The sequence below is a fragment of the Alternaria postmessia genome (assembly GCF_024291825.1).
Source record: "Alternaria postmessia strain BMP 2775 chromosome Unknown scaffold_25, whole genome shotgun sequence".
NCBI lineage: Eukaryota > Fungi > Ascomycota > Dothideomycetes > Pleosporales > Pleosporaceae > Alternaria > Alternaria postmessia.
In genome coordinates, this window is record NW_026260098.1 from 278495 (window position 1) to 301398 (window position 22904).

The following is a 22904-nucleotide window of genomic DNA, read 5'->3' on the forward strand; positions in this document are numbered from 1 at the left end:
CTAGATCTGCACTTATCTATGCGGACAGCAATGCCGACATAGACTCGGGATATCGGCTACCAGTTGGGGCAAACCTCTTCAAGATCTCGTCCAGCGCCTTCTTCTCCTCGTCGTTGAGCTGCGCCGGCTTCGTGTTCTCCTGAATCCTCTCCGACGTTGTAGCACCTGGGATTGGAATGATGGTGGGCATACCCTTGGCACCGCTCTGCGCGAGTACCCAGCCGAGGGCAATCTGAGCTGGTGTGGCTCCCTTTGCCTTGGCCATATCCTCGACAGCGTTGAGTAGCTTAATGTTCTCATCAAAGACGTCGGGCTGGAATCTAGGAAAGTGATGAAGCATAGAGTCGGGCTCGATGTCTTCGTGCTTCTTGTACTTGCCAGTCTCCCATGTGTTAGCAGTAAGTCTTCAGTTGGAAAAAGATGCGCTTACCAGAAACCCGCGTCCAAGAGGAGAGTAGGCGATGATGGGGATACCCAGCTCTGCGCACGTCGCCGCCACGCCGTTCTCCAGGATCTCAGTGCTCCAGAGCGAGAACTCTACCTCAACCGCCGAGATGGGGTGTGCAGCATGCGCCTTGCGGATCGACTGTGGGCCAACCTCTGACAAGCTAATACCGCCGAGCTTGCCCTCTTTGACGTACTCGGCGATGTAGCCGACAGTTTCTTCGATTGGTGTCTTGGGATCGACTCTGGCACACTCGAAAAGATCTAGGCTCTTCTTGCCATCCAGGACCTTCAAGCACTCATCGATACTGCGCCTGATGTTTTCGCGACTGCCATCGGGCGCCATCTCGCCCTTCTTGAGTCCACCCTTGATGGACAGGACAACCTTCTCTGCGTCACCTGGATACTTGGTGAAGTACTCGTTGAGAAGGTGTAGAGAGTTGCGCTCTGGGGAGCCGTAGAGTTCGCCACCGTTCCAGTTGTTTGCGCCGAGCGAAAGTGCCGTGCGCATAGCTTCGTAGCTCTGCTCGGCTGGCGGTGGGTTCTGGCGCCATGTTAGGCCTGTGATGTGTTAGAATACTGGAATCGAGGTAGGTGATGGTTTATATACCCATGAGGCCATAGCCCACTGGGCCTACAGTCTTTCCGACGAGTTCAGGCATGTTGGTTGGTTGGTGCTTCTGTGAAGTTTCGTAGATAATGGTGGGGTAGATGGAGCTTCTATAAATTGATTGATGATGCTCAATTGCTCGTGTGGTTGTAGCAGTTGTTGTTTGATGTCCTTTTCGCCGTTCTTCCACGAAGCTCTTATATCGAATGGTAGTCTTCTCGGGCCCGAAATCATTTTTATGTAACTGGATGTGATGACGCTGGGTTCCACATGCATCTGCCGGGCCCAGATCTTAACTCCGCGCGGCCAATCAGAAGCGGGTGTGGCGTAAGAGGATGGACTTTGCACGATAGCTCCAGCGGAATGCGCGCGCGACCATCTCACACAATGTGTAGTTTGATAATTTGTCCGAAATGGAGTTGGTAAGCTGAAATCGTTATTGTGTGTTGATACGGAAGTTGGCTGAGCCGTGGAGCCGGCACTCATGATCAAGCTCAAACACTTGCGGCAATAAGAAGCTTATGCTTTTGCTAAATATCGTACTCTACATTAAAACAACATCAGCAGCTCTCTAAGAGCAGTACTAATTAGTGTTATGTCTAGTGTTATGATTCTTGCTTAGTGTAGGCGTCTTCTAGACGCCACAAAGCCTAAGCAACAGCTAAATTGTACAATATAGTACGTGCCTTTGAAGTAGACCTAGAATATTCCGGACAACCTACAGCAATAGTGAATTCATCTTAATTGTCAACCTATCTCCATGACTATACTGTAATACATGTACGATACACAAGTGCCCAAGTTTTTTGTCGATCCTTTCAACTTATAAGCCCATGCTCCAACACATTCTCACATCGTCTTCTTGCTCTCTACACCCTTTCGCTCAACGCCGTCCAAGTCCCTCAGCACAGCCTTGACAGGCCAGACAAACCCTTCCTCGACCGTGTTTGTTTTGCCCTCCTCAATAGTGACAAGGTACTCCACCAGTGCCATACCCACATACGCTCCAATAGCAGTCAGAATGTGCCACCACCCATGCAACTCAAACAAGAATCCCCAAGGCAGCCCAACATAGCGCTTAAATTGCGTGACATACGCGCAAAGGTGGAAATCGATATTCCAAAGGAAGTACCCAAACAGGCCTGTTGAAATGCCAAACGTAGCCATGCTGCCCAACTTCTTTCTGCTCTCTTCGTTCTTGACTTGCTTCTTGATCAGCGCGCGCGTCTGTTTGCTAACGAGGAAAATCATGACTGCAAAGGCGATTTCGTGCATGATGATCTCGTCGGCCCAGACATGGTAGACGGAGATGGGAATTAGACTGCCAAGGATGTAGAAGGTGTATTTCTGGCGCTCCGATTGCGTAGCACCGAAGCAGAGGAGTTGATGCAGAATGGCCCCTACGGCCAGAAACATGGATAGGTCATCGCCCATTTGCGAGTGGTACTTTAGGGTTGCGTGGAACCAGGCTGATAGGACGCCCACGCCGATTAGACCCCAGTAGGGGAATGCGAGTGTCGAAACTAGTCCGCCATCAGGTTTTGGGGCGACACGGCGGAGGCCGTGGAGGCCGTAGATGACTGGAAGTGAGTGAGTTTATGGTTCTGGCTTTGATGGAGGATTGCACGGACCGTAGGTGATGTTGGTAAGGGTGTTGATGAACTCGCCGATGTACTGTGTGATGATGTAGTCCTTCATTCATTCGTCAATCCTCATTGCATTCGTTCAGGCTCATTGATTTTCGCATACCTCTTCACAAAAGCTATACCAGGTCAGCTAAATTCAGTCAATCCAGGCACCATACCCAAACTCACTTGTGGTTCGACGTCTTGGGCTCCCAAGCTCCTACAATGTATTCATTCGGATAGTCCCATCGCAACTGCATCGTGAAGTATGATAACTGCGGGCCGCGAAGATGAGGTTCTTCTGATGCTGTGAGGTCGGTAAGGTTGCCCAGATGTTGTTTGCAATGGTTTTCTACTTGAAGCAGGACGGTTCGCGCTATGACCCCTGAAAGTGACCTCGGGATCCACTTTGCACGCTACCTAAAGACGAAAACACTATCTATAGAAACGTGCAAACCAGATAGGAGAAGGCAGAGATATCTGAAGAGGTTGGTAGAAGGGTATTGCAGATTTGTCTTCGCCGGATCCGTAGTTGTTGAGGTTCGTGGATTCCGCAAGGAGCGTTGTCGGGAACAAAATAGAGACCAAAAAAGTAAATGTGCCACACATGGAAATATGTAGCTAGCGGACAATTTTAACCGGTCGAGAGGTACTGGAAAATAGATAAGGAATGTTTATATTTGCATGTGTGCGTGTGGTATGCCTGAGTGTTCTTTGCTTTTGTCGCATGAAGTTCTAACCAGAAAGTGGAATCGTCCACGCACAAGCCCAGCACAGTTAGCAAACCACTCCAAAGGGTCAAGAAACGTTGGGGAAAGTCTGAGTGAACCTCCAAACTCGACAATACACGTATGTGATGCTTGAATCTTGTTCAAGCTGTGGAGGGCCGAGTTTTGGTCAAAAAAAGACATGTAAGTAATCAAAGCATGAGCACAGATAGCCAGAAGCTTCCCAAATGAACTAGGGATGTATCTGAACGTATCCCAAGCTTCTGTGATGTCTGTAGGGCCTCCTGTAGCCTCTGGAAGCGCAAAAAAAGGGGTCTTACCGCGACTCGAACGCGGGGCCTCTCGCAAGCTGTTGCTCAGGCTTTGTGGCGTCCAGAAGACGTCTACCCTAAGCGAGAATCATACCACTAGACCATAAGACCGATTTCTGCTGCTCTTGAAGAGCTGCTGAAGTTGTTTTGATGGAAAGAAGCAGAAAATGAAATATTATACAAAACTGCATTTTTAGGAAATCCGGCCTTTTACCGAATTCCAAAACCACGCGGAGCTTGTTGGCACGATAGACATTGACAATTCCACAAAAAATTGTGGACTTTCAGCCATCAGAACGGGGAAAATACTGCCAGTGTTGGTATGGTGGCCGAACTTAGCCGCGCAGACACGGGCGGTTCAGGGGGCGGCAAACCCGAACTCGAACACCAAAACTTTACCTGAATACTGAGCGCTCCTGTCTAACGGCATCAAACCCCAGATCCTGAGAATGCCTGGTATACCATTTGTTAGTGAAAATTCTAGTGATGCCGACTGGGGGAACCTGAGATTTGTCTCAACGACAGTTCTCGATACACTCAATCTCCGCCGTACTTGCGATTCTCTTTTGCGCGAGCATTCTTCTATGAAGCCAGGTTCTATTCAAATCGTGTGAAGAAACAAAATTCATTGTCAAAAATCTTGTGTGAGCAATGGCGCGGTCATGCGATAAACATCTCCAACTCAAAAGTCAATGACGCAGACTATTGCACGCATCACAACTTCACACGGTTTATACGCCTTCCCGAGTATTTGCCACGCACACGAAAGCCGCATGTATGTTATATCACGGATATAGGTGTCCGGTCCAGCAATCTGGGCGGTGGATGTCATGATTAACCTCTGAACGAGTTTTAGTGGTTACAGTTGCATCGGATCATATCCAGATTTCACTATCAACGTTTTTGCATCCTGCGCAAAGCTTTTCTTGACCAAATTTGTGCTGTCGACTGCTTGGATGACTTTTCGAACTTGGCCTTGCATTGGCCAAGTCCTGCGAACATAGCTACATACTAGAACTAGGATTCATACGCGTAGCCGTGTCGAGTGGCCTGATGTTAGGGTCATTTCGCTCCAACATTCCTACAATGTGATGGTTCGTGGTTTGATGCGCAATTAGTTAGCCCGAGCACGAGGAAAGGCAGAAAGGATCATCGATGAGCAAACCCAACGTTCCCGACGTCCTCGTAACCCCGATCATGACAAGGTTTATTGAATCGCAGCTGCGCAAATTCCAGATTTGCCTCTAATGAACTGTCAGAATTTGGCAAGGCCTTTGTCAATTTTACCTCCCATACATCATGTCTTTCGTCTTGAATCAACCACAACATTGTAATGCGATGCGTGCGAAGCTGCATGCCAATAACAACATCGCGATGCTGAGTAGAAATCGGGAGATGAGGGCGGACGTTGCCAAGCAGAGGAATGATCGCGCCCCGTTCGTTCACACCACTCTGTCGCACTCCTGCCCAATCACCCAACGACACGCGGAAACCATATCGCATCAGGAAATATTTCCAGTTCACATGTAACATCGTCGCATTTTAGCAGCCTTGCAACGTGCCATCGGACCCCGGAAAGCTTCGTAAAAGAGCCGCCGGTTCGGCTGCGGCGCCACTGACGACATCGACACTGCACAACGCGGGTGAGGCGATCTCCACATCTCTCCGACTTTGAGCGTCCGTGTCTCCACCTCCAGTCTAACCCCAACATCTCCAGACTCACTATTTTCCACGAATCAATCTGGGTCCGACACTGACTCGATGTCGTTTCTCTCCGATATTCAAGACGGCTGGCTTCTCGGCGTGCGGCCGCTATACCCATAACGGTAAATCCGCATTTTAACCATTTTACCTGGCCAACGAATGTGTCAGTATGGGGAGCCTCATGCGGAGCAAGGACTTCAGTGGAGAAGGCTACTTCAAGCGAGATGATTATCGCGTTGAACAAACCGGCATGTAGTGCCGACTGCTTGAAGCTTTATATTCAACCTTCCCCGCGAACGTGGGTCGACAGGTCAGTAGACTGCCATCTTTGCATCAACCCAAGGCTCTGGAGAGGTTCTAGTCAAGATGTTTGAAAAGTTCCCCAAGATCTATAATGTCTACTTTTTGGCAATTGTTGCCACGATGGGAGGTATGCTCTTCGGATTTGACATCTCATCAATGAGTGCCATCATTCCATCCAACCAGTACCTGTAAGTCATGACTGTCGAATTTGTTAGCACATCCACTAACTCTCGACAGCGACTATTTCGACAACCCATCTGGTGTTGTCCAGGGAGCCATCGGCTCTGCACTTGCTGCTGGATCAGTAGTCGGTAGTGCTATGGCTGGTCCCATCTCTGACAAGTTCGGTCGTCGCGATGCTCTTGTGTTCGCCTGTCTCTGGTGGCTTGTCGGCACCGCCGTACAGGTCGCTTGCACTGGTCGCGGCATGCTCATTGCCGGTCGCGTCTTGAACGGAGTAACAGTCGGTATCACGTCATCTCAGGTGCCTGTGTACCTTGCCGAAATTTCGAAACACTCGCAGCGTGGTGCCATCATCATCATTCAACAGCTCGCTATCGAATGGGGTATTCTTATCATGTAAGTGAATTATGCACGAGGAAAGTAGCTAGGCTCATACTTTCCAGGTACTTTATCGGTTATGGCTGTACGTTTATCCCTGGCGCAACCGCTTCGTTCCGCACCGCTTGGGGAATCCAGTTCGTTCCTTGTGTCATGTTCATGATTGGCCTGCCATTCCTTCCTGAGTCTCCCCGATGGCTTGCAAAGGTCGACCGCACAGAAGAAGCGATCCGTATTCTTGCCGCCATTCAAGCCGACGGCAACATCGAAGATCCTTATGTTATCGCCGAATACGAAGAGATTGTAACCGCCCTTACTGCTGAGCGTCTAGCTCCCCAAGGATGGAGAAAGTTCGTTGTGAACGGCATGTGGAAGCGAACGCTTGCTGGTTTCTCTGTCCAAGCATGGCAACAGCTTTCGGGTGCCAATGTCATGACCTACTACGTTGTCTACATCTTCGCCATGGCAGGTCTCCAAGGCAACACCAAGCTCATCTCATCTGGCGTACAGTACGCCTTGTTTATTATCTTCTCGTCGATAATGTTCTTCTTTGTCGACAAGATTGGCCGCAGAACACTTTTGGTTTGGGGTGCAATCACGATGGCCTTTTGCCATTTTGTTGTTGGTGGAGTTTTGGGAGCCCATTATACCTATGTACCCGATGGTGTCGGCGGCGACAAAAACGTCGTCATGGAGGTTACCGGGTCACCCGCGTACACTGTCATTGCGTTCTCATACCTGTTGATCATCGTAAGCAACGTCTTTCCGTATCTTGTAGAGACCATACTAACCCTACACCAGATCTACGCGCTTACGCTTGCGCCGATTTGCTGGGTCTACGCCGCTGAGGTGTGGTCACTAGAGACCCGCGCCTCCGGAATGGGCATAGCTGCCATCGGAAACTGGCTATTTAATTTCGCCATTGGACTCTTCATTCCGCCCGCCTTCATCAACATTAAGTGGGGACTTTTCGTAGTCTTCGGAGTACTTTGTGTTCTGGCATCCATTCAGTTCTTCTTCACATACCCTGAGACTTGTGGCAAGACTCTTGAAGAGATTGAAGTCTTGTTTAGCAAAGAGGGCCCACATGCTTGGCAGACCAAGAAGGGCAGCTCACACCTCGCTCAGGACGTCGAAAACGTTGCAGCTGCGCAAGCCAAAGGCGACGCCCTTGCCACTATTGAGAATATTGCCAAGAAGGAGAAGGACGAAACTCAGACAACGGAGGCTGTATGAGCGGTCTTTGGCGTGTATTGGTTAGTGTATATATTACAAATTAGTCTCATACTTGACTTCTTCTCGTTGATTCAAACGCCTTCATTAAGTGACCTGTCACATTCGTGGCTAGTGGTGTGCAGTGCGAAACGTGTAGCTACTGCAATAAGGCTACGTGGTTACCTAGCCTCAAACACGTAGTCCCAATGTGTTACCTTTTCATGTAATGAACACTCTCTCACGCTCATCCTGAACCTCACCCCGACACCATCCATCGAAACGACTAATTATGTGCCACTTCGTTCGCATCCACTGTGAAAATTGCCAAGTACTAATGAGACGTCACGGAAGCAACTGCAGTCACGGTCTCGCTATCTTAGGCCCTTTAGGTCTACATTTTGAATGTGCCTCTCTGATCAACAACATCGCACCGGATATCGACATTGCAAAGAGCCTATGTCATGAGTGCAGAATGAAAGGGGTCGAGGACAAGTACGACATTTACCGCAATCTATTTTCATGGCAGCCTGGATATAGACGCCAACATTGGCAGGGTACAGATTGACCAACAATAGACCATCGCACGGTAATCATGAACTCAGTCTTCCGAACCTGCCTAGATACTCCGCTGTCGCCTTCACTAGAACTTCAAATGCAACTACTAATCCCAAACCTCATTCCAAAGTCCACTCCGTTTCAAAATGTCAACGTCATTCCCCTGAGCAAATTCCTTCGCCCAGTTCTCTCCATTCCACCTTTCCCACGCGCTTCTTCTCCTCAGCTCCCCCCACTCCGAACATTTCGGTGGATAGGACTTTCCCATCTTCCATTCACGCACCTTTTCCATGATGTCGGTGCGTCCGACGCTAATCCTGTTTTTGAAAGACATGGGTGGCTTGACGCTCGCGTTGAACAATGCTTGCTCTCGCATGCTCTGCAGTTCTTCCTTGTAAGCAGATATCTTGCCCTCACGTACATTGAATGCTTTGGGAAGATGACAGCGTGGGATGGGTATTCGTCTCCTGACAAGGTCAATCGGATGAGTGGGTGTTGAGATTGTGGAGTCTGAACTCGAAGATGAGCTTTCATCTTCATCTGAAAGGTCGGGGAAATCTTCGCCGTATATGACCGCTTCTTGTATCTTCCCAATATCTGCGTTCCGTTTCTTATTCCTCTTCAGTAGTCGAGTGACACCATCCGCTAAATGCGCGTTTTCCACCTTTGCTTGTTCAAAATTCCGTTCAAGTGCTATACGCTCTTCCTCCACGGTTGCGAGCTTCTTCTGTAGACCTTCGACTTCCCAATATGCTTCGTCATTAGTCTTCTTGTAGTAGTCCCTAATGTATCGGAGAGTCTCCTGCCTTTGCTGATCGGTACTGGTTTCGAAGGCGTGTGTGCGTTCTTCAAGTTGCGACTTCTTTTCTTCAGAGTCTTCTTTCCACCCATTCGCGTCTCTCATCAACTGATCGGCTTTGGGACGCAGATCTGCAAGCTCTTCTTGTGCCTTGGTGAAATCAGACTGCAGCTTTTCGTTCTCTGGGTGAAGATGCGACAAGACCTTCTCCACCTCGGCGAGATCCTGCTCTACTTCTTTGCGCTTCTGTCGTTCTCGCTGGTAATATTCCTTGAACTCATCTCTGTCTGACAGCATCTCCGGCGAGAGCAGCGGGCTCTGTAGACTAGAGCTTAGCAATTCCTCTTTCTGTACGACCATGAATTCTTTTTGTTCAACAATCTTGGATTCTAGATCCGCTACTTGACGCTCCAGTCCCCTGCTCTTGCCTTGCCACTTCTTGAGATCCTCATTAAACGTTCCAATCAATTGGGTGATCTTAATCTGCAACGTTTCTATCTCGGAAGCTTGCGCAAGACTTTCGTTGAGGGTGTCGGGGTGGGGGATGGGTACGTCATCGCCCTGAGATACACTTCGAGACATCAGGTCGACAATCTGGCACAGCTCTTTGATGGACGTTACCTGATATTTTAGCTTCTCTTGAGTATCCCTGAGCTGATCATCAAGATTCTCACAACATGCATTTGCATCACTCCGCTCTTTCTCTTTCTTGTCGACTGTCACTCGAAGCCTCCGATTCTCCGCTTCAATCGCTTCAAGAGCCGGTAGGTTTGGCTCGCGAGCATTGCGCGCTGCGATTAGATCATTACTCTCCCGGAGTTGTGTGACTAGCTTGTCGTTCTCTTGTTTCAACTTCTTAGTGTCGTCTTTGACGGTTTCTAAATCTGCTTGTACTGTACCACATTGTCGTATTGCCTCATCACGCTGTGTCTCCGCTTGAGTAAGTTCGTGTTGAAGCTTTTCCTGTTCTGCAAGAATCTTATCTAACGCGATGTCATTGTTATGGGTAGTAATCGCAACGGCACCCGTCCCGTCTTCTTCTGTACCGCGTTGCGACATGCTTTCGACCTGGTCTTGGGGTGTTTCGATCTGCGGTTCAAGATCCTTGACATAAACCTCTTCTAATGGCAACGCTGTGCCATGTTTGGTCAAGGGAGAAGTTTGGTCTGGCGATACGTCAAACCCAACCTCATGCTCTTCAACGTGACACTTGGGTGGCTCTTTCTTTATGAAAGCATCTATCTCTTCAAGCTCTTTCTCCTTATGTATAAGCGGGTCTTTTTCCTTCTGTACTTCCTCTTCCTCAACTTGCATTCGCTGCTTTGACGATGCTTCCTCCAGAGCTTCATTTTCTATCACAGGTAGCTCTTCTAGTCTTACTCCGACGTCCTCTTCCTCTTCCTCTTCATCAGACACACCAAAAACAAGACTCTGACTTCTTGTTCCGCGATGCTTCTCCATCCGTGACGAAGTGCCGCTTATACGATCATGGTTCTTAGGGGAAGGAGATCTAGTAGTAGGGTGCCGGTTCAGACTCGGGCGTGGGCTGACAGGCACAGAGGGCGTTTGAGACTGTATGTTAAGACCTGTCCAGCCAGGCAGTTCTTTGCCCAAAGATGGTTTCTTCACAAACTGAGCAAGCTCGATCTTTTCGTTCTTCTTCGCTTCTGAAGCTTTGGTAGGAGCAGCAAACGACGATACATTCGATCGCAGTGAAGATCTGGGCATATTATGCTCCTCTCTTCGGGTATGCTCTTCGACGGCACGGCTCGATGGTGTATCACCGTTCTGCTCCTCCTCTTTCCCGTGCATCGGGTCTGCTTCTTCATCAAGAGAAAATAGCGACGTAGGTTTATTATCCCCATCAATCTGCGAAGGGTCGTCCCGCGATTCTTGCCTTGCCTTGTCGCTCATATCTAGGGTACCCGTCAATTCGTCACCCGTACGAGACTCTTGTTTTATGATATGTTTGCAAGATTCCTATGCTTGAAGTATTGGAGTTTGGCTTTCAGCTCTAGTTTGATGGACGCATTCTATCCGTCCTTTTTCATTGTCGGACTATACATTGTCTCAAAAATTCTTCTGTGTAGCACAATACCTCTCACCCTAGAGCAACTGCATACCATCTGATAGACATAGTGAAACATCTGAGCGATACAGCAAAGCATTGTGAGGACGTGATAGCATAGTGAAGGTCGATGGAATACCATGAGCATTCCAACGAGTGACGCGGGTTCTTCTTGTTGGGACTTTTATCGTAGACTTATGCACAAATCCCAAACACCAGCCAAGAAGAGGTTTTCTAATTGGTTTTATAACAGCCCTTGATTCCCTAGCCAAGTCTCTGAACGATACACATGCCACATGACATGTCTGTTTCCGTTGCTAGAGCCACAAAATCGCGTATCAGGCATAATCCATCCTGTGTTGCATGTGCAGTCTCAGTACAGTGATAGGCACCTCAACGAAAGTACGTCTGTCAGAAGAAACACCAGCTAGCAAAAACCTACACTTCTGCCACTCCTTGTGGAAGTCACCATTACCCACATCAGGCTGGCAGCCGTTGCGGAAGGCGCTTGCCCAGCGACTGGGGTAAGCGTGTGAGCGGAGCGTTAGTAGCATCACGTGCTAGCGCGTACCGACTCCATGGCGTGGCGTAACACAATGCTAGCTGGTTGTGGAAAGACCCATGTCGCTTTTGAGCCGCATCAATGCAACGGGAAATGAGTTGAGTTGTGATTTGAGTATTGCTAGCGCCTTACCCAAAGAAACAGAGAAGCAAGCAGGATTGACAAGAGGTAAGTGAGGGGTAGAGCGAGAGGCGTGTCCTAAGGCTGACAGTGGCGCTGGGTCTACGACAACCTGAGGTGAACCGTTGAAAAGCGATCATTGAGCGTAGGCCCATGCTTGGTGGATCTTGCACGTGTTGTGACATGTCTTTCCCTGTGCTTCCTTGACGCTGGTGTACCGCTCGTCACAAACCTACTTTAGCCGGGCGAGTAGCCGAGATAAGCGCTCTAGCACTAGAGGCGACAGAGCTCTCTCGTTGCTGGGTGGGATGTTGGGGTATGCCTAGACGCGAGAAATGTATGATAAGCTTTCGCTCTGGAGCTGCGTAACCGTTTGTTACCCCTGTGCCGTGTCTTCTGATCGCGCTAAAACGGGTTAACTCATTGAGAGGAGTTGAGGAATGCCGCACATCGTGCGATACTTGCATGAGATCCATACCAACCATCATTGTGAACGTCGGTACCTCGCGGCATAGTTGCTCGATTCAACCGCGACCGTTGGCCTACTGCAAGAACGCATACTAGCGTACCAATTCCGCCTTCTTGTGCCGAGGCGTGTATACTCGATATGACTGGGCATATGCAGAGTGTAAGATGTCATATAGATGCAGCTTCGATGCGTGTTTGCCGGTGGCGCGGCACTTGTCATGCTGTGAGCAGAAAAGGTCCGAAGCTTGAGCATAGGATGTTTCGAGCTCGATGATGCTGGTAGTTCCGATCACACTATCGACGGCATTCCCGTGCCATAAGCTCGTTCCATGGTAGCAACGCTGGGAAAGTGGGGTAAACCGCTAGACCCTTCCTTACAGGAAGATGAGAGCTGACCTTAGTTCTTAGCCTCCGCGGAATGGGACCACATCGTCTCTTCATTCGCTATTATTGCAAGGTACCGAGTGTTTTAGAGGAATATGGTGGTTGTACAACGTATCGAGAGGCGCGGACAGGTGTGTGACCGACTTGATTTGGCTCCATGACGGGTAGAGCCAACGGAGCTTATCTTCCTAGCTCAGCAGACGGGATCATGGTGTTGGAAGATGGTGAGAATAAAATCTCAAAATTGCCATAGCTGGCAAAAGTCACCGGAGATTTGGCCTGTCTGAGCAATGCGGAAGTCGGTTCAGTGAAGGCAGACATTGACAGCTACAGCGTCGATCACATGCACATGTGCTCGAAGGCTTCTCTCCAGGCCTGCCACTACGAGTAGCTCGAGTTGCCACTGCTGTACACACTATAGACACCTCCTATGTCATCTGACGTAGGCTCTTACGGTACTGTGAGAACATCGTGTTGTGTTGATAGCACGTTTGGGTTCACTTTTAGGTAGACCGGTCAGAACATGCATGTTCAAACATCACAGACGCATTCAAGCCTCCTGATTCAAAGCAATGTCGCAGACAGTGGACCCACTGATGTTTCGCGCTTGCTCAAACCAATCACTCTCGTCTTTGAGGCTCGGTCAAACCTGATCGCCCCAGGTCGGAACTGTTTGGTTATCGTGCCGAAAAGGTGATAGTACGCATTCCAAAGGCAGGTCCCCATGTCAACACGATCGACCGGAAGCAACCGAACTTTTGCTCTATGCATGCAATATGCAGGACGTTGCCCAGCTGTCCGCGACCTGTCGCCCAAGGATACGGAGGACTAATTGACTGTGACGGACTTACCGAAAAGCTCGTCGGCACGGAATATTGGCCTTGATAGCCGAACAGACAGGATTGACGGAACCACTCTAGGCTTAAGCGGTCAACGCACCTAAGCCTCGCCGCGGAGGCGCACTGTGACCAGTATGTCGGAATTACTGTGCTGGTTCTTTGTCCAGGAGACGTAAAACGATGATAAAGCGTTTGGGATCAAGTGTTTGAGTAATGCCTGGTTTGACGCTGCTTGAAGATCGATTGTATAGATGGATGTTGGCGCGCGTTGTAAAAATTAGATCTCGTGGTATCGTGGTCAGCCCTGCCAAGCACGAACAGCTGTCAGGGTACCGGCATGATAGGATGCAGCCGTCCGTAAAAAGCACGCAGGGCCTAGCTACGTAGCGAAAGAACCCAGATTTTGGTCGGCCAACCGAGTTAAGCCTTAAGAAAAATGTGGTCATGTACCATCTATGTCATTGGTTGCCCAAGAAAGGAGACCGTCAGCCGCCGGTGATGCAATTGGTGCGAAGAATGCAGCCCATGATCTTGTCGAGCACAACTCCAAGGGTCGCTCTAGAGGCTAAAGATACCAGTGAGCGTGTGGCTTGCTATAGCGAGCGCCCACTGCATATCAGTGCTGCAAGCCATCGTAAATCCCTGTCGAGATTGGTAGACAGCTTCGTAGGGTAGGCGAAAGTTGGACAAGGGCGCCCAAATTGAGAGTAGCTCCCGTTCGTAGCAGTCGCTGTGGAGGGGCTGAGGGCCGCTTTCAACCCCACAACAGTAGGGAGATGGTATTTTCGACTTCGAAACGTGAACGGACCAGAGGGCTAAGTCTTGCGCCATCTTGTAGGTATTGAATCGCTTGGGAGGCCTGCGATCCAAAAGCAGCGCGACTTCTCAGTGTGTCAAGCGCGCCCAGGCAACACCAATCCGGTAGGCCTTTGTCCGTGTTGAGACGAACAGGTACACTATACACTATAGGTGAACAATTGACCTCGAGGTTTAGTAGTCGCTACAAATACCTTCTGAGGACTGACCCCGGACAAAGAATCCTTCTCCGTTGATTTGCCCTTCACACTTTGCTCGAGCTCTGCCTTCGCCACAAAGACACGGCCGAAACAACACAACTCAAACACTCCAGCAGTGTCTGATTTGCAAATTGGCATCACGTAGTCGTCCACGTTGATTGTCTCTGCGCCAAAGCCTTGGTGCCGGTGAGAAGCGGGTAACTGCAACAGGTTCGTTCCCTGAACTCTTTGCGAACTGCTATGCATCATTGCGACGAAGCAAACCCAGCAAAGGCCAACATAGCCGGTATCATTACTGACACATATCAGCACCATATCTGGAGAAGAGCAGACTGGTTCGGCATCGTCTCAAGAAACCGAAAGAGCCCTTTCCGGTATTCAGAAACAACGATCCCCAATCGGTCTTCAGGCTCCGAGACTTTAGGCCAACAGAAGACTCATTCCGCTCAACCCAGTTGCGCTTGGTCTTGTTCATCACCAACTTCTATCGCTTATCTGTGTTGTTGAGTTCAAAACGAGGCCAATCGGTAAAAGTGAACAGAGCTTTAGCCAGCAATCTCCACCGTCGCAGCGATTGAGTAAGGCGTTAACACCCGCTATGATGAGAGGTGACACGCTCATCCAACAACACCCCCCTACCCCACCGAATGCCGGGTCGGAGTACCAGACCGGTCTGCACCAGGTTGCGCAATACAACGTAGATCGCGGCTATCCATTCGGTGAGGCAGGGTATGGTTCTCCCAGCTCGGTGGCGCGCGAAGGGATCCCTTCACATGTGTCACATGCCGACAACCACTCTCGTGGGCTCGGACTAAGTATACAATATGTAAGAGTCCTTACATCCTTGCATATATAGCCATGCTGATCAAATTACAGGACGGGTATGGTCCACCGGCAGAGTACTACCATAACGGCTCGTATAACGGCATGCCCGTGAGCAAATATTGCTGGTCGTGTTTGACTTGGTTGCTAATGAATGCCAGAATGACCAAGCTCTGTTCTCGCCGCCGACGCCGAGATCATCGAACGGTGATGATTCTGGACGTAGAACGACCCGCAGCGGACGAGCCACGACGTCGTCCAGCTCCCCACGTCGGAACGAAAGCAGCCCTCGACCGAAGGCGACGCCTAGAGCTAAGAAGGCGAAGGCGCCGAAGAACGAAAAGCATAAGACCCCCAAACTGACTGCGCCACTGAGTATCCTGACGAAGGAGCTACATCATATCCCAGTCAAGAACATGGAAGAGTGGGTGAATAGGCCAGCGGACGTCAGGAGACGGGAAGTGGAGAAGAGGAACGGATATATCACTCGTCCCATGAACTCGTTCATGCTGTATCGGTCGGCGTTTGCGGAAAGGGCCAAGTCATGGTGTCTTCAGAACAACCACCAGGTCGTATCCTCAGTAGCGGGAGAGAGCTGGCCACTGGAGCCTCCGGAGATCCGTGAACTGTACAACGAATACGCAAAGATCGAGAGGATCAACCACCAGAACGCACACCCAACATACAAGTTCTCGCCCAGCAAAACAGCGGTTCCGGCGCGGAAACGAAGAAGCGAATGGTCAGACGAAGAAGAACCTAGCGATCTTGACGATGCTGAATGGGCTCCTGGTAGTGGCAGGTCTCGCTCACGACAGGCTAGGAGAGTCGACCGATCGTTCAGTTATCCATCGAGTGGTGTTGCTGCAGAGTACTTCGACCACTCGTTCGGTCCAAATGGTAATGGTATTAATCGATCCTCCTGGGAGGTAACGAACGAAGGCAGACCGATGCCGATGCCGATAAGCCACAACGAGCTCTACAACCAGTACTACCAGACTACTGCATATCCCAACATGCACATGAGTCCGAATTATGCAGACGAAATGCACATGAGGATGGTAGAAAGCCCACCATCTTCCATGCAGTTTCACTCGAACCCGTCTATGCTGGGACTGCCCGGAGGGAATACGAATGATCTTCTGCTACAGTCGGATCTCGGCACACCATTCGACGAGGGGCAACTGGATCCAATGTTGTTGGCCTACGATGGAGGTAACCACTCGGATATCGATCCTGCAGCACTGCAGAACAACGTATACCAGAACGTCCACCCGGAAATGCAAGGAGATAGGCTTGAGCAACACAACCTCGGCGGTTTGTTAGATCTTTCACCCAACGAGTACCAATCCTGGCAGTCAGATCCAAACATGGTATCACTCGAACAAGAGTCGGAGTTTGACAAATGGATGGGCGAGCAGTGATCTATATCATATTAGCTGGTGTCTTTGGTGGTTGTATCGCCATTGTATTTACGTGCGACGTTGTTCCGAAGCGATGACCATTCTTTTCAGCATCGTAGGGCCTCTGGCGGGCTCTTGTACGGTGAGCAGCATTCAAGGCGTTGATCGAACCAAAAGTTCCGGGACTTAGAGCATTTAGACATAGTGTTATCGCGTATGTAGACTGAGATGTATATATTAGTGTTCAATCAGCCTTCTTCAATCGTCTCGATGTAGGGACATGACGTGACATTGCATCCCATGTAACATGAATCCATCGCGCTCCATAGTGACGACGAAGGAAATACCACTAGCGGAGGGTTTGAAGGTGCTGGCGAATGAGCTTGCGTGGGTTGCTGGTCTTGTCGAAGGGGTTGCCGGAAGAGTGAAGTTGGACTCGACAAAGCCAAGGCCCGTCCAGCCCCACCTGTCCCCGCGTCGCGAACGCGCCTGTCTTGGTGGAAGAGAGGGTCCAAGAAATATCCACAGCAAGATATAGACGTCAACTGCCCTAGTATTGCCCGATCAAGCACCCACAAAACCACATCCATCACGGCGCGTCATCTCGAGAACCTGACAACTTTGCGTGTCCCACAACTTGCAGCGGCCGTTCTGTTTGCCTGAACTAGCACATTCTCCGTTACTACCAAGAAACAAGACATTCGAGGAGATTGAAAAAAAAATATAGATCATGTATGGAGAAGCGGCCAATAAATTAGTAAGATTCAATGCACCCCCAATTTTGCTGCTCCACGACCTGTCTAACAAAGCCCAGGTGCAAAACGCGAAGCGCACTCTTGCCCTCCCCCATCTTCCGCCCTATGCCTCGGAGCTCACGCGCTCCATAGTCCGCGAAGTGCGCGACCTCGACAAAGACGTTTCGTCGATCCTCGCTCCCTACAGCGGCTCCTTCAACCCCAGCGCATCGCCTGAAACAGCCTGCGCTCTCCTTGTAAACCACTTGTGTATGCGCCGGAACAAGCGGTGTCTACTCGCCTACCACCGTGTGCGGAGCGACAAGCTGGAGGAATACTGCTGGGAGGGTATCGATGTGCTGGAGCAACAGGGCAGCAAGGACCATAGTGGAGAAGGAGGGAGGGGAAATGGTATGGGTGCCGGAGGCGGAAAAGAAGAGAGCAGTCTGAGTCCAGAAGAGGAAGAATACGTGAGGCAGTACAGCGATCTGCTTGCTGCGTACAAGGGGCAATGGACCGACATCGACCTGACGGGGAGTCTGGAGCCGCCTCGCGATCTCTTCATCGACGTTCGCGTCCTAAAAGATGCGGGCGAGATACAGACGGAATACGGGTACGTGATGACAATCTCGGTATGCCGAAGATTGTTCTTTTAACGGGACAATATGCCCAATACCATGCCTCTGCTAACTGACTATAAGGTCCATAACCCTGACCAAGAACTCGCAATTCTACGTCCGGCATGGCGACGTTGAACGCCTCATCACGCAAGGATACCTCCAACGTCTAAGCTAATCTCTCTCCAATACATGTGAGATCGACTCTCCTTGCCATGCAGCATCACACAGCATGCCTTCTCAACCAACCAATTAACCTGGTATGTCCTCCCGCGGAGATATTGATTTGGCAAATCCTTTACACCTCCGTGACCTGGCCCCCAAAACACTTTTGTAAGATCAGCCCCGAAGCTGGGTTGCCGAGCCGCACCCGAGACCAAGGGATATCCAGATCCAGATCTCAGTGGCGGCAAGGCTGTGTTTTCTGGAAGCACGCGCCGCCCACCATCACCATTAGGAGGAATACCACGCTGTCAGAAATCTTCACTGGACCTTGCCCCCCACAGACTCCTGTAGGCTTCTTAAAATAGGCAGAGATGGACGCTAGATGCACTCTTTGCAGCAGGTCTGTTAGTCGGCCTGTAGACTGGGAGGAAGCATGCATGCAACTATGGCGCCAACACAGGCACATGTCCGACATGCATGTAAAATACCATTAATGGATTCTGGCCGGCGATACCGCCATCAGTTAGTATCTGCATCGGTACGTCATTGCATACTGGGCAATAGGTCGTAGTCATACCAAGGGATCTAGGTTAGAGAGCATGAGTCGCCGACATTCGCTTGCATGGATATTGGCACGCATGTTCTGAGAAGTTTTTTTTGTTCACCATCTGTGGGCACACTTGTGTATGGAGATACAGAACTGGTAGTGAAACCAATAATTAGATATTGACACAATATTGCGTCTCCTGAAGTCAAGACTGATCATTCTCACATGACATATCGGTGAACTACGTGGTTGATCCACTAACGTACAATGATGTGGTCGCAACTTCGACACCGTGGTCCTTTTGCCATGGTAGAAGCTCATCAACGAAGAAATGACCTGCGACGGGGTGTGTAAATCAGAGAAAACATTAAGCGATGTGTCAGGCCAGCACTTACGTTTTAGTACAGCCAAGAGATATGCGGTGAAGCCGATACTACTCTCCCAAGCATAGTCTTATTGAAACCTTAACTCCATCCGATGCCATTCTGATCCATCCAGTGAACCATCCCTCCCAATGCAGTGAACTGACGCCATGGAAAAGAAAAAAAGATTGCAACAAGCGGAATTTACCTTTGTCAAGTCTCTCAGACGACTGAATAACGCCCAGTCGGTCCGCGGGTCGCAGATGCGTCCTCAGCTGCAATTGTCCCCTCACGTAGAAGACGGGTGAGCTCCATCATAGCCTGTGTGACGATGTTTTCGGTATCGCCCTCAACAAGAATGTACAATTTAGGAAGATCAGTCTCACCAGGCTGCTTGCCAGCTGGGTAAAAGTTGCCCTTGGTCGTGATGGAGACACCGGTTTGTTCCAGAATCTTGGCGACGTTGGTGCGGTTGGTGACGGCCCATCGAGCTTTCTGAGGGAAGTCGTTGATTTCAATGGTCGAGTGATAAAGACCAGCATCTGGGCCTTTGTTGTCGATGGGCTGACCTGCGTGGATCATACCCTTCTTGCTCAGTCTTCCGTCGACCTTGGAAGCAGCGGCCATTGCTCGCTCGCGCGCGGTCATCGGCTTGCCAGAAGCAGAAGCTTCAGGGCGTTCGGTCTTGCTAACCACAATCTTACTGTTTAGGAGCTTCATCCAGTGTGGTTGATCCTCGGCGTCAGCTGCAGCAGGGTCAGCGGCCTTGACGACACCCGGACCAGCAACTTCAGGCTTCTTAATGATCGGCGCAATCTCCTCCTCCTCGTCGCTTTCGTCAACGCCTTCGAGCTTGAGTTGACGCTTCTCGCGCTTCTTCTCAAGAGCACGTGCTGCGTCAAGCTTGTCAAGACCCTTACCACCGAAACCACCGTAGTACTTCTCGGTACCTGCCTTGGCCTTCTCATGGAACGTGTTAGCCATTTCTTGAAGCTCTGGAGGTACTTCTGTACCACTCTCCTTGAGTGCCTTGACAATGTGGAGTGCGAAGCGCTCTTGACCGGGGTTCTCGATGAGTGTGATGGCTGTGCCCTTGTTACCAGCACGACCGGTACGTCCGCAGCGGTGCACGTAATCTTCCAAGTGGGTAGGTGAATCGAAGTTCAGTACCATGGCCAGTCCAGGTACATCAAGACCACGAGCTGCTACAGATGTGGCAATAAGAATAGAAAGAACACCTTGCTTAAAGTCATTGATCGCTTCGTTACGATCGGTCTGATCTTTGGCTCCATGTATCGTGTTGACAGAGAAATACTTAGACTTGTAAAGCTTGGACAAGAGGTCTTCAGCTGTCTCTTGTCGCTCAGTGAAGATCAACACCTGGGCATTCTCATCTTCAGAGAACAGCTGACCAAGATATAGCAGCGTCTTGTGAACCTTCTTCTCATAACTATTCGGGACGACAGAGATGACCTGAGTGATCTCAGGAGCAACCTTGCTCTTGCCACCAATGGTGATCTCGGCTGGATCATGCAGTGCTTTGCGAGCCAAGGACTGCATGTTCTTTGGCATAGTTGCTGAGAAGAGGACAGTTTGACGATCAGGGCGTACATTCGCAAGAATCTTCATGACTTGAGGCTCAAAGCCCATATCGAACATACGATCAGCTTCATCAAGGACCACATAAGTGATACGTCGGAAAGAAAGCACTCTGCCTTGGTTGACGTTTGTCAGATCAATCATTCTGCCTGGAGTTGCACATAAGATATGGATGCCTCCACGCTTAATCATAGCGATTTGATCGGAGATGGGTTGACCGCCATAAGCACACTTGATCGTAACGCCAGATGCAGCGAGGAATGGTTTGAGCTCATTGACAATCTGGAGTGCCAGCTCTCGAGTTGGAGCGAGGATCAATCCAATGGGTCCATCAGTAGGTTTCAAAGGGCGTTGATCAAGGACATGACGAATCATAGGGATACCAAAGGCGAGTGTTTTTCCAGAACCAGTCTTGGCTACTCCGATAAGATCCCTACCAGAGAGGATTGTAGGCACACCTTGAGACTGGATACCCGTGGGCCTCTCATAGCCGATCTTAGTGAATACATCCATGGTAGCTTGCAGCAAGCCCATCTGGGCCCACTTGGTGACGGGACGGGGTACATCATCCGGCTTGACCTTGATACCATCAAGTTCGTGACGCAGATCGGCAACTTCTTCAGGTGTCATCTGTGCAACTTCGGAGGGTTCAGTGTAGAAGTTTTTCCTGAATGGCTCGTACTCAACTTTATCGTGGTTGACGGTAGGTACCTCCTTCTTCTTCTTCTTTGCAGCACGAAGGGCGAGAAGGTCTTCAGCCTCGACAGAGGTCTCGACAGGCTCAAGCTCGTCAGCAAACATAGCTTGACCCGAAGGAGCCCCACGGCTTGGTTGTGGCTCAGAGAGATCGGCCATGAAGGCATCGAGAGGGTCGATTTCATCTTCTTCGGCGCCTGCATTTTCGTCAACTTCCATCTTGTCGTCGGCGGGGGCTTCGACAGCAGATGCTTCTCCCATGGTTGCGTCTGCTTGGTTCTCGTTGGCGATCTCCGCACGACGCTTCTCAAGGCGAGCCTGGAGCTCGGCGTTGTTCTCTTCGTCGTCACTGCCGATTCCACTCATCTCAGAGTCGTGGTCATCGCCGTCAGCCTCAGGCTCGGGTTCGTCGTTGGTGGTAAACTCGGGGAGGGCCTGGAGCTTGCGCTTTTTGGTGGGGCCTTCCTCGTCGAGCAGGGCTTTTCTGGAAGTCTCCTCTTCGGTCTCAGCGGCAGTCTTAGTCTTGAGACCGAAAGCACCAATGTTACCATTAGCCTTAGCGACGGGGGGTTCTGCAAGGGTCAGCCTGTGGTTCGTAGCAGAGGATCCAGAGGAAGACTTACTACTAGCGGTGACAGTCTTTCCAGCAGGCTTGGCCATATCTAGTGGGCGTGCTGCGGCGGAAGCATCCAGCCTGAAGGTCGACTTCTCGGGCTGCTTCTGTTTGAGTTTCTCAGTAGCGCTCTTCTGTAGAACAGCTTTGGTCTTAGCGGTATCAAGCTTGGCTTCAGCCACTGGGGCCGGCGGAGGCGTCGCAGCAGCCGAGGGTGTTGCGGGCGCAGTAACAGCTGGCGAAGCACCAGAGCCAGGCGTATCCGTCTTCTCCTTGCCCAGACGCTCGGCGTTGAGCTTCTTCCACTCGGCCAGCTTCGCAGCGCGGTCAGCGAGCTTGTCCTTGACCTGTGTCTCGGGATCTTTCTTCCTCTCGTCGCGCGAGGAAGGCTCCAGTCGATCGCGCCTGTCGTCGCGCCTGTCATCACGCCTGTAACTGTCGGATCCAGGTGCCGGTGTGACAGAGGACCGAGAACCAGGTCGGCGAGAAGTGGAGCGGCGACGCCTGTCCCTGTCTCTGTCGCCATCGCGATCGCGCCTGTAGCTGTCTCCACGGTCTACACCACGGTCGCCACGGTCTCGAGATCGGTCGCGGCGACGAGGTGGTGGAGAGCGTGAACGTCGACGGTACGTGTCGCGGTCCCGGTCTCTCCGGTCTGGCTCCCTCCGGTCATCGCGGCGGTCCCGGCGGTCACGGTCGTCTCTAAATCGTCCCTCGCCATAGCGGTCTCCACGATCTCCGCGGTCGCGGTCACGGTCTCGGCGCGGGGAATGGCGTCTACGATCGTAATCAGTGTGGCGCGTCGCCATCTTGAGTCGGTGAAGTTACTGCTGTAATCAGTTTGGATGTGGCGTCCTCAAGCAGCAGATGCGGGCGGGTGCAATTGCGTGGGGTATAAGTGAGCTGCGGAGTTTGAAAGTTGTAACGAATAGGGTCCCCGAGCATGTTTCCTTGGCTGATGGTCGCCTGGCACGTGCGACGCGCTAAAACCGAAATCTTGGACGCTAGCGATAATTTTTGGGAAGTTGCGACAGTCC

The 22904-nt window shown here is 50.8% G+C and overlaps 7 protein-coding genes and 1 non-coding gene across 8 annotated transcripts; 3 read left to right on the plus strand and 5 right to left on the minus strand.

Moving 5' to 3' along the window:
• Nucleotides 1–16: 16 nt before the first annotated feature.
• On the minus strand, nucleotides 17–1106 carry J4E82_005051 (uncharacterized protein; the record flags this gene model as incomplete). The annotated part of the gene is made up of 3 exons (XM_051731322.1): nucleotides 17–382; nucleotides 431–1005; nucleotides 1055–1106. The coding sequence occupies 3 exons, from the start codon at nucleotides 1104–1106 to the stop codon at nucleotides 17–19; spliced, it is 993 nt and encodes a 330-aa protein (XP_051589003.1).
• A 797-nt stretch (nucleotides 1107–1903) lies between these two features.
• On the minus strand, nucleotides 1904–2939 carry J4E82_005052 (uncharacterized protein; the record flags this gene model as incomplete). Its single annotated transcript, XM_051731323.1, has 4 exons — nucleotides 1904–2634; nucleotides 2686–2746; nucleotides 2804–2816; nucleotides 2869–2939. The coding sequence occupies 4 exons, from the start codon at nucleotides 2937–2939 to the stop codon at nucleotides 1904–1906; spliced, it is 876 nt and encodes a 291-aa protein (XP_051589004.1).
• Nucleotides 2940–3718: 779 nt separating this feature from the next.
• J4E82_005053 lies at nucleotides 3719–3829 on the minus strand. The gene has a single exon. It is a non-coding gene; the product is annotated as a tRNA-Pro (tRNA).
• Nucleotides 3830–5788: 1959 nt separating this feature from the next.
• On the plus strand, nucleotides 5789–7522 carry J4E82_005054 (uncharacterized protein; the record flags this gene model as incomplete). Its single annotated transcript, XM_051731324.1, has 4 exons — nucleotides 5789–5913; nucleotides 5963–6304; nucleotides 6352–7036; nucleotides 7088–7522. 4 exons carry the CDS (start codon nucleotides 5789–5791, stop codon nucleotides 7520–7522), a joined length of 1587 nt encoding a protein of 528 aa, XP_051589005.1.
• A 640-nt stretch (nucleotides 7523–8162) lies between these two features.
• Nucleotides 8163–10769, minus strand: J4E82_005055 (uncharacterized protein; the record flags this gene model as incomplete). The annotated part of the gene is made up of 1 exon (XM_051731325.1): nucleotides 8163–10769. The coding sequence occupies one exon, from the start codon at nucleotides 10767–10769 to the stop codon at nucleotides 8163–8165; it is 2607 nt and encodes an 868-aa protein (XP_051589006.1).
• Nucleotides 10770–14910: 4141 nt separating this feature from the next.
• Nucleotides 14911–16555, plus strand: J4E82_005056 (uncharacterized protein; the record flags this gene model as incomplete). The annotated part of the gene is made up of 3 exons (XM_051731326.1): nucleotides 14911–15138; nucleotides 15189–15245; nucleotides 15296–16555. The coding sequence occupies 3 exons, from the start codon at nucleotides 14911–14913 to the stop codon at nucleotides 16553–16555; spliced, it is 1545 nt and encodes a 514-aa protein (XP_051589007.1).
• Nucleotides 16556–17264: 709 nt separating this feature from the next.
• Nucleotides 17265–18063, plus strand: PSF1 (DNA replication protein psf1; the record flags this gene model as incomplete). Its single annotated transcript, XM_051731327.1, has 3 exons — nucleotides 17265–17291; nucleotides 17349–17881; nucleotides 17970–18063. 3 exons carry the CDS (start codon nucleotides 17265–17267, stop codon nucleotides 18061–18063), a joined length of 654 nt encoding a protein of 217 aa, XP_051589008.1.
• A 1118-nt stretch (nucleotides 18064–19181) lies between these two features.
• On the minus strand, nucleotides 19182–22676 carry PRP5 (pre-mRNA processing RNA-helicase; the record flags this gene model as incomplete). The annotated part of the gene is made up of 2 exons (XM_051731328.1): nucleotides 19182–21826; nucleotides 21878–22676. 2 exons carry the CDS (start codon nucleotides 22674–22676, stop codon nucleotides 19182–19184), a joined length of 3444 nt encoding a protein of 1147 aa, XP_051589009.1.
• Nucleotides 22677–22904: the final 228 nt, after the last annotated feature.